Source organism: Oreochromis niloticus, unplaced genomic scaffold (genome assembly GCF_001858045.2).
Source record: "Oreochromis niloticus isolate F11D_XX unplaced genomic scaffold, O_niloticus_UMD_NMBU tig00000734_pilon, whole genome shotgun sequence".
In the NCBI taxonomy this organism is placed as follows: Eukaryota; Metazoa; Chordata; class Actinopteri; order Cichliformes; family Cichlidae; genus Oreochromis; species Oreochromis niloticus.
The window spans coordinates 104,945-115,205 of NW_020327228.1; the positions used below are offsets into that span (position 1 = coordinate 104,945).

At 39.9% G+C, this 10,261-nt stretch overlaps 1 protein-coding gene across 6 annotated transcripts; it reads left to right on the forward strand.

Moving 5' to 3' along the window:
* The first annotated feature begins 2,262 nt into the window (after positions 1-2,262).
* LOC109199192 (selection and upkeep of intraepithelial T-cells protein 8) lies at positions 2,263-9,276 on the forward strand. Of its 6 annotated transcripts, none has more exons than XM_025904300.1 (4): positions 4,518-4,782; positions 5,963-6,298; positions 6,537-6,707; positions 8,030-9,276. In XM_025904300.1, coding segments are annotated over exons 1-4 (570 nt in total). In that variant the 5' UTR covers positions 4,518-4,721; the 3' UTR covers positions 8,032-9,276. The 6 variants fall into 6 exon arrangements, with proteins under 6 accessions (XP_025760084.1, XP_025760085.1, XP_025760086.1 ...); XM_025904301.1 differs by having other exon boundaries at positions 8,035-9,276; XM_025904299.1 differs by lacking the exons at positions 4,518-4,782; positions 8,030-9,276 and adding an exon at positions 2,263-2,460 and having other exon boundaries at positions 6,537-7,301.
* The last annotated feature ends 985 nt before the right edge of the window (positions 9,277-10,261 follow it).

The following is a 10,261-nucleotide window of genomic DNA, read 5'->3' on the forward strand; positions in this document are numbered from 1 at the left end:
ACACACACACACACACACCATTATTCAGCATCAGTAGTGGCTTACACTTGATCTTCAGCTTTTGGCCTTAAGATAAAATGTGGTGGTTTTTGTGTAGCTTATCCATTTTAAGCCATTTTAATAATTATGGTCATAATCCTATTCCTCATGGTGCAAACACTCCCTGTGTTCAGGTGCTGCTTTCTGAGCCCCTTTGTAGAAAATGTCTTGAAATGTCTCTGTTCACCATCTGGAGGCTGGGAGGAAGAGCTGGTCGTCCAGTCGGGGTCTTTGATTCTCTTCCTCTGCGGGTCTGGAGCGGACTTCTTGTCTCCAGCCCAGAGTAAAGGGGACCATCTCCTGGGTCTGGGAGCATTTTACCCCTCTGGGGGTGCTGGTGCCTGGTAGATTATGTTTGGGGAGTGTGAGTGTGGTTACAGTATTCAGTTCTGTTTGTCTCCATGTTGGGCGAGTGCTGAGTATTTGTATATGTGTGCATGAGGGAGGGAATGTGTGTTTGTCTGTGTGTCTGTGTTTATGTGTCAGGTGGGGTCTTAGACTCCACCTCTCTTAGAACGTTTCACTGAACTTAACAGACAGACTCACGAGCAGACACAGTGACACCATGGACAGACAGAGGGAACACAGGCAGGTATAAAACAGAAGTCTAACACACAGCAAACCTAAACAAAAGATAACAGAATAAACAAGAACATAGAATATAAAGAAAGAATATAAGAAACACAAAACATTGAGCCATCACACTCAGGGCCATGACGCCTACCGCCAAATAATCAAAACTAAAAACATAAAAACATTTTGTATAAGTCTTTTAATATAAACGATCAAATCAATCATGTATGTTTATACGGTTAAGGAATGAAGAAGACTGTCATTACAGAGTGTCCCAGAGAGCTCATACACATGATTTCATAATAGGAAAGCTTCCAACAAACACTCCCTGAACTCTGTTTCTGATTTGGAGTTCAGGCCACAGATGAAACTTGTTATTATGATTTCCAAGCCACGTCTCCACAAACCAAAGGCTCCTCCTGTTTAGGAATCTGAGTGAAATTACAGAGCTCTTCCCCTCTGACTGCATCAACAGTCTGAGGCAGGTTTTTCTCTTCTCAGTAACAGAGTCACAGTTGGATCAGTCGGGTCCTGTTCTGCTGCTTTCTGCTTTGGGACTGATTCAAGAGAAAAGAACATTTTTATTTTATTGTTCCATCGTGATGAGCAGCAGACACTGAGGATCCTCATGAAGTCTTGATGCAGGTCAGTGATCTGAAACCTTCTGCTTTAGATTATTAATGTTAGTCAGAGAGTTCCTGATAAATGTGTTAACATTAGATATTAGACCTGTGTGTGTGGCAAACACACAACACACAGAGAGACTCACTGCAGTCTGAACTGGTTCAGGTTTGATGAGGAAATTCCAGCTGTCTCAGCACATCTGTTTACAGTTAGTGATGATGAAACAGTTCAGAAAAGAACCAGTTACAGCTAAATGCTGCCTCCTGCTGGCCGGTCCTCATCAGAGTCAGTAGAGGAGGCGGTGCTGGTGGAGGCCATCCCAGCGATCGTCAGGCGAGAGGCACCGGTCTGATTACCAGGGCTACAGTTCAGTGTCCTTTTCCCTCTTCATCTATTCATGCGGCACTTTTGTTCCTTATATTTATTTTATTTACATGTTTCAAATACGTCAGTGGCCTTTAGCACGTAGCTGATGACTGATGGACGAGACAGACGATGTTTCTGTTCTCTGGACATCATTTAAGAACCAAACGTGTCCTATAAAGTAGTGATAAACACTCAGATCTTCATCTATCCTACCTCTTTCTCTGTGACACACTTAAGATCATACCAACATGTGATGCACCAATCGTCACACTAAGTTGGATTTTGTTTTTGCAGGCTGATATTTTGCATCTTGAAACCTTCAAATTTATCTCATGCACTCAGATCTTAAACTCAGGTTTAGTTATTCAGTGAAAATACCAGCAGATTCAGACATTTAGAACAAACTAATATCAAACTGCCGTCAGAAACAAAACGAAACTTCTGCTTCAGCGACTGAAACACAAACTGTTCATACATGACGACACGTGAGAGCTTCTGATTTTGTTCTGTGGAGATCGTTCAACAACTGAACACTAAAATTTTTCCACTTCGCCTCGTTTGTTATGACGCACTTATTTCTGCGCATCCTCAGTCCAACCTACCAAACGTCACTCTAACGCCACGTCCTCACCAGACACGGAAGAGTTTGAACCGCAGCTTTAGCTTTAATTAAACCTTAAATTTGATCTGCTGTGTTCAGGTTTAAACTCAGGTTCAGTTATTGAGTGAAAACACCAACAGACTCAGACATTTAGAACAAACTAAGAGTCAGATCAGCAGAAACAGAGAACACGGACATGTCTGCTGTAACTGCGTCGCTCTGCTCCACGCTGATGTTTGTCCTGTTCGTCTCTGCAGGTGAGATTTAACTGTTAGAAACTAAACTGAGTTTATTTCTGAGATAAAGAGTCTCAGTCTGGTTTACATGCTGATAATATTTCTCTAAGAATTAGTTTCTGATTCATTCAGTGTTGCGATCGACACAAAGCTGGGTGGAGTCTGTGTGTGTTGGTGCAGTTTGCAGCACAGACACAAAGAAGTGTAATGTGTGTGTCAGTGTGATGTGTTGTAGTGTCAGGAGTCAGTATACAGCTACAAAGCTTTTTGTTCAGTGTATACAAACAGCTGTAGCTCCATAAAGGCAGCATGCAGAGACTCACAGTGTCTTATAATGAGAGGCTGCTTTCTCTCACACATTATGTTCACTTATTATCAGCACATGTTGTTGTTTGTGCAACAGAGTTATTGTAGTTTTGTATTTTCTCATTAGTTTTTATTCCATTTGGACTTTTTGTGTTTAGTTCAGTTTAGTTTCCAGATGATTTTCTTCTTTTTCAGGTTTGATTATTTATTGCTTGAAAAGTTTTTAATGGTTTTATTCTTTTTTCATTCTTACTGTTTGGAGGTTTGTGTCAGAGGCCAGATTTAGGAGCATCAGTACAGCTGTTACAATAAAAGCAGTGACTCAGTCTGACAGACTTTCTATACTAATTGAAACTTCTTTTCCTGGCAGACATTAAGCAGGACCAGCTGGAAGACTGCCCACAAGGAAACCTACAGTGAAAGAACCAAAAAAACGTAACAAACCTTTTGCGTGAGTGCCCTTTCTTTTAATATAAATAATAAAATCAATCATGTATGTTTATATGGTTAAGGAATGAAGAAGACTGTCATTACAGAGTGTCCCAGAGAGCTCATACACATGATTTCATAATAGGAAAGCTTCCAACAAACACTCCCTGAACTCTGTTTCTGATTTGGAGTTCAGGCCACAGATGAAACTTGTTATTATGATTTCCAAGCCACGTCTCCACAAACCAAAGGCTCCTCCTGTTTAGGAATCTGAGTGAAATTACAGAGCTCCTCCCCTCTGACTGCATCAACAGTCTGAAGAAGGTTTTTCTCTTCTCAGTAACAGAGTCACAGTTGGATCAGTCGGGTCCTGTTCTGCTACTTTCTGCTTTGGGACTGATTCAAGAGAAAAGAACAATTTTATTTTATTGTTCCATCGTGATGAGCAGCAGACACTGAGGATCCTCATGAAGTCTTGATGCAGGTCAGTGATCTGAAACCTTCTGCTTTAGATTATTAATGTTAGTCAGAGAGTTCCTGATAAATGTGTTAACATTAGATATTAGACCTGTGTGTGTGGCAAACACACAACACACAGAGAGACTCACTGCAGTCTGAACTGGTTCAGGTTTGATGAGGAAATTCCAGCTGTCTCAGCACATCTGTTTACAGTTAGTGATGATGAAACAGTTCAGAAAAGAACCAGTTACAGCTAAATGCTGCCTCCTGCTGGCCGGTCCTCATCAGAGTCAATAGAGGAGGCGGTGCTGGTGGAGGCCATCCCAGCGATCGTCAGGCGAGAGGCACCGGTCTGATTACCAGGGCTACAGTTCAGTGTCCTTTTCCCTCTTCATCTATTCATGCGGCACTTTTGTTCCTTATATTTATTTTATTTACATGTTTCAAATACGTCAGTGGCCTTTAGCACGTAGCTGATGACTGATGGACGAGACAGACGATGTTTCTGTTCTCTGGACATCATTTAAGAACCAAACGTGTCCTATAAAGTAGTGATAAACACTCAGATCTTCATCTATCCTACCTCTTTCTCTGTGACACACTTAAGATCATACCAACATGTGATGCACCAATCGTCACACTAAGTTGGATTTTGTTTTTGCAGGCTGATATTTTGCATCTTGAAACCTTCAAATTTACCTCATGCACTCAGATCTTAAACTCAGGTTTAGTTATTCAGTGAAAATACCAGCAGATTCAGACATTTAGAACAAACTAATATCAAACTGCCGTCAGAAACAAAACGAAACTTCTGCTTCAGCGACTGAAACACAAACTGTTCATACATGACGACACGTGAGAGCTTCTGATTTTGTTGGACTCAGTCCAACCTACCAAACGTCACTCTAACGCGACGTCCTCAAAGACACGGAAGAGTTTGAACTGCAGCTTTAGCTTTATTTAAACCTTAAATTTAATCTGATGTGTTCAGGTTTAAACTCAGGTTCAGGTATTGAGTGAAAACACCAACAGACTCAGACATTTAGAACAAACTAAGAGTCAGATCAGCAGAAACAGAGAACACGGACATGTCTGCTGTAACTGCGTCACTCTGCTCCACGCTGATGTTTGTCCTGTTCGTCTCTGCAGGTCAGATTTAACTGTTAGAAACTAAACTGAGTTTATTTCTGAGATAAAGAGTCTCAGTCTGGTTTACATGCTGATAATATTTCTCTAAGAATTAGTTTCTGATTCATTCAGTGTTGCGATCGACACAAAGCTGGGTGGAGTCTGTGTGTGTTGGTGCAGTTTGCAGCACAGACACAAAGAAGTGTAATGTGTGTGTCAGTGTGATGTGTTGTAGTGTCAGGAGTCAGTATACAGCTACAAAGCTTTTTGTTCAGTGTATACAAACAGCTGTAGCTCCATAAAGGCAGCATGCAGAGACTCACAGTGTCTTATAATGAGAGGCTGCTTTCTCTCACACATTATGTTCACTTATTATCAGCACATGTTGTTGTTTGTGCAACAGAGTTATTGTAGTTTTGTATTTTCTCATTAGTTTTTATTCCATTTGGACTTTTTGTGTTTAGTTCAGTTTAGTTTCCAGATGATTTTCTTCTTTTTCAGGTTTGATTATTTATTGCTTGAAAAGTTTTTAATGGTTTTATTCTTTTTTCATTCTTACTGTTTGGAGGTTTGTGTCAGAGGCCAGATTTAGGAGCATCAGTACAGCTGTTACAATAAAAGCAGAGACTCAGTCTGACAGACGTCCAGAGTCTCAATGAACTCGTCCATCAACAACATTTGATCAAACTAACAGATTCTAAAACTAAAGATTTGTTTTTATTTGTTCACAAAATGGTTTCAGATGATGTTTTTCATCCATCTCAGTCTTTCTCATGAACTTTGTCTCCAAACCTCTCAGCCTGAGCTTCCCTCTGATCAACTCGTTCATAATCTCGTCCTTTCTGCTCTCAATGAAAATCTGAACATGTTCAGCTCGGCCTCCTGTCTTTGTGTCAGAGTCTCCAAAGCAAACATCACAGCAGCTCACTGCCATCTTTAAACCTTCCCTTTCACTCTTGCTGCTGTCCTTCTGTCACAAATCAGCTCTGATGAAGCTGCTCGGGATCAGGTGAGGAGGAGGAGAAGACTCGCTGTGGTGACGCCTGAAGGGAGCAGCTGACACAAGAAGAGACACAATCAAAGATCATCATCTAATAACAGAAGACAATCTTTTATTGTGTGTTTCTGATTGGCTGCTGTAGAAGTGAACAGTTGTACTTTGACCTTTAACCTCTCTGCTCTGTGTTGTTTCCTCTTTCAGACCAGAAAAACATCACAGCTGAGTCTGGACAGGACGTCACTCTGACATGTCGAGCTCCAAACAACAACATCAGAGTTGTAGAGTGGAGCAGAGCTGACCTGGGAGATAAACATGTGCTTTTGTACCGTGATGGTCACTTTGTTCCAGAAGGTCAGCATCCATCTTTTAAGAACCGGGTGGATCTGCAGGACAGACAGATGAAGGATGGAGACGTGTCTTTGATTCTGAAGGATGTGACAACTGCTGATAATGGAGCATATGAGTGTCATGTCTTAATGGGAGAAATAAACTTATTGAAGCTAATCAACAGCACCTACCTTCATGTTGATCCTCCAGGTGAGTGAGTAGAGTTGAGTGTGTGTGTGATCAGAGGTGAAGCTGCTTCCTGGTTGTTGATGTTTGTTTCTAAAGATGTTGTTGATGAGACTTTGTAGAAAGCAGCTGGTCTGAGTGATGTGATCAGAGTGCAGTAGATAATGTCTGACAGCAGTTTGAAGAGGAAATGGATTCTGTTCTGTTCTTCACTCATCACCTACCTGACAGCTGACACCTCACACCTGTTTCTCACCTGCAGGTCAGACAGGAGGAGACACAGAGGATGGATCTGTTGGACTGATCATTGGTCTAATAGTTTTTCTGCTTCTTGTTACTGCTTTTGGTGCTGTTGTTGTTGGTTTCTTTAAGTACAGAAAAAAGAAACTGAATCCTGCTGATCCACATGTAGCAGAGCATCTTCAGTCTGAATGTGAGTCAGATGAACAAACACAAAGATAAATAAATGATGGTGAACATCCAGCAGACGGCTGTAGAAAGCTGGATGTTCAGAGTCTGATGTTATTTCTCTGATGATCATCATGTTCAGACTCAGACCAACAGTGTGTGTCTGTGCTGTCTGTCAGTGACTCTGAACTACAGTTTATTCATCTTCAGGCTGTTCATGAGATTTACTGACACAAAGTCAAACTGTGTTACAAACACACATGAATTTCTGAGCTCTGATCTCAGAGTCAGTGAGTGTTTTTGTGTTGGAGCTTCAGCTGTTTGTAAGAACTTGTTCTGTGAGAGATGAACAACACAGACCTGAGATCAGCTGTTACACACACTGAATGAAGTGACAACACAAACGCTGTGTGATGATCTGAGTGTAGATGAAGCTCTGTGGATTCTAGACGATCAGTAATCTGCCTGATTGTGTTCAGGATCATTGATCAGTTACAAATGAATGAGCTGTGACTCAGTTTGATGTAGAAATGTTGTCTCAGTCAAACTGAGCTCTTTCATGTTTCTATGAACTTTGTGTGTGTTGAATGCAGCAGGAAGAAAAACAAAGTGTGTGTAACAACCCTCTCTGTAACTGATGCTGCTTATTTTACACTCAGCAGGTTTCATCATCTTTTCATTAAATACAGCTGAGAGTGTTTTACAGTCACAGTGTTATGATTGTTATGAAGCTACAGATTTATGGAGCTGCACACTCACAGATTTCTGTCTGATCCTGATACTCTGAAACCTTTATTCAACTTTTGTTACAGAACAAATATAAATAATGTTCAGCTCCATGTTTACATGTGTTCAGCATACGTTACCATGGTGATTTAACCAGGCTGGTGAGAGAGACGACTCTGTTTGCCCGACACAGCTCACTAACACATCACTCTGGCTTCATATTTAGATTCTTCTGCACTTCAGTCAAACCTACCAAACATCATCATTTTAACAAAACTATGAAATGGAAGTGCTGAGTGTGGCATCAGGTTAGACTGAAGCTGAGTGTAGGAGGAGCAGCGACAGCTGCACATGTGCAGATGCTGCTGCAGTCACACACACCAGTGTGACAGGAGTGTGAGAGAGATTAAAGAGAACGAGACAACAGAACATGTTCAACTATGAAAACTCCACTTTAAAAGATTTAAAGAGCTGCTGGATGTTCAGAGGTTCATTAAATCCAACATGACTAAAATCTCAAATGTCAAAAGAAAAATAAACAAAATATTTAAAGTCAATCATTCTGATCATAATTGTACTTTGACCTTTAACCTCTCTGCTCTGTGTTGTTTCCTCTTTCAGAGCAGAAATTCATCCTAGCTGAGTCTGGACAGAACGTCACTCTGACATGTCGAGCTGTAAAAAAAATGAGTCAGAGAAAATGAACCAACAGCTTCATCAGCCTGAGGTTGATTCAACATAGACTCACTTAGCGGACTTTTGCGTAATTACATAACTGCTGTTTTAATCATGCTTGTTTTTGCTGTTTTTTGGTGATTGTAGAAATGGTTTATGTGGACATTTAGCTTAGAGTCTAAAGTTTCTGTGGAGACCACAGGTCGATATTTGCATGAACAAAGTCGTGGATGGTTGCATACCTCCTTAGTCCCGTCACTGGAACTGTAAATCTGAGTTTCTATGAAGTGCTGCAGATTTATTTTTTAACTGAATGATGCACTCTGAGTTTATTTGTTTGTTCATTAATAACATAATTGTCACAAATGTTGATTGTTTTCCTTTATTCAGGTATTTTTAACATTATTATTTGTGTTTAAAAAGTGTAGCTGCTTGTGTTGTATGTCTGGTCTTGTATGTGTGTTTGTGTTTCCTGCTGCTCACACACAGGATTAGAAAAGCCTGAAAACTCAGTGATCACAGAGTCTGTGAGCTCCAAATGTTTGTATGTAGGACAGAGAACAAAGGTCAGTGTGTGAGTGTCTCTGTGTTTGAAATAATAAACTACTGGATTAGTCTGATCCTGTTATCATCCTCTGTTATTTCATCAATGAGTCTCAGTCACTCATTGTAAATGACCTCATTAATATTTTCCTTCTTAAACTGGTTCATACGTGCATATTATTCTGTTGTAGCTTAGACACAGCTAATGTTTTTATTTGGAAAGGTGTAGAACGACCAGGTATCAAACATCAGTCGAGGTAAACTACACAGCAGCACGAGCTTCAACGTACAGAGAGAAGATTTGCTCAACGGTTAAGAAATGTGAAAAAGGCGGCTGTTAAGGTGGAATTCTAAGTTGCAAATAGTTCCCTGACACCTGCTTGATGAGGGAACAAGGTTGGTATCAAAGTTTGTTGTGTAAATGTGGACTTTGTTATGTCACGGAGCATAAAGCTGCTGACTGCTGCTGAGTGTAACAGTTAAGTTTTCACCCACTAGAGGGCGCTCACGCACCTCGGTACATGTGTCATGTTTAGTCAGTGATGCAAAGATTTACAAGATTCACTGTTATATGCTATTTAAGGTCAAAGACAATCGTAATATGGTGTATTTTATCTCAGGGTGTAGAAAAGGTAAGAGGCTAAATGTTAGAAGGGTTGAATAAATATACACTGCAAAAGCGCTCGATGTAGAGACTCAAGGGCCTTAAAGGTGTCATCATTTAAAGTAATGAATTCATTTATGATTAATAAGGAAAAAGGTTAAAGGTTTGAGTTACCAATGGTAATTTTATTCTGTACATTTTGTAGCTTTTACAGTGTGATCACATTCAAGGCTGTTCAATAAAAGGATTGTAAACAATCAGTTTGGAGACCATCTTTTCATCCTGGGATGCTGTGCTCGCTTCTTCACTTTAATTATTCCTTTTTAATTTGTGTCATTGGCAGAGAAGATAAATCATGTGACGTTCATCATGTCACATGTCACCACAGATTTAAATGTAGATTTGATGTCTTTGTGTGTTTCTTATTAACACTGTTTATTTTTCTCATATACTGAAGTTTGAAACATTTCTGGACTTAGTGAAGTGTTTCTGTCTGCATCAGAGACGTTAACTTGATAGTGTGGATTAAATGTTGGATAATATTGATGAATTTTGTCTGCATGTGTCGAGAATCAAGCTATCACACTGTTAATTTTACAGAAAGTGAAAAATCAAATATTTGTGACATTTAGTTATAAACAGTGAACATGATGAACTGAACCAGTACATGTAAAACACCCAGAGCAGCTCTATGGGCTCCAATTGTGCTCATAAATATTTTGTACTTGTAAATCAGACTGTGTAGTTGTGAAGTTTTGTAACCTCGTAAACCTAAATATTTGATAATGTTGTGTTTGTGCATCTATAGATGAGAATTTGTGTGTGTGTAAAAAAGATTTACACAAGTTACAAATTTTATTGTTAAAGTTTGGTTACAGATACAAAGCAAAAAACTACATGAAATTCTACCAAGTTACCTGCTTGTGTGTGAGTTTCAACTGATAAGTACAAATTTTGACCTGATTTTCCTTCCTTTCAGCTGATTGGTCACTGTCACGCCAATCAGAGAACAGATGGGTTTGGCTTATGAC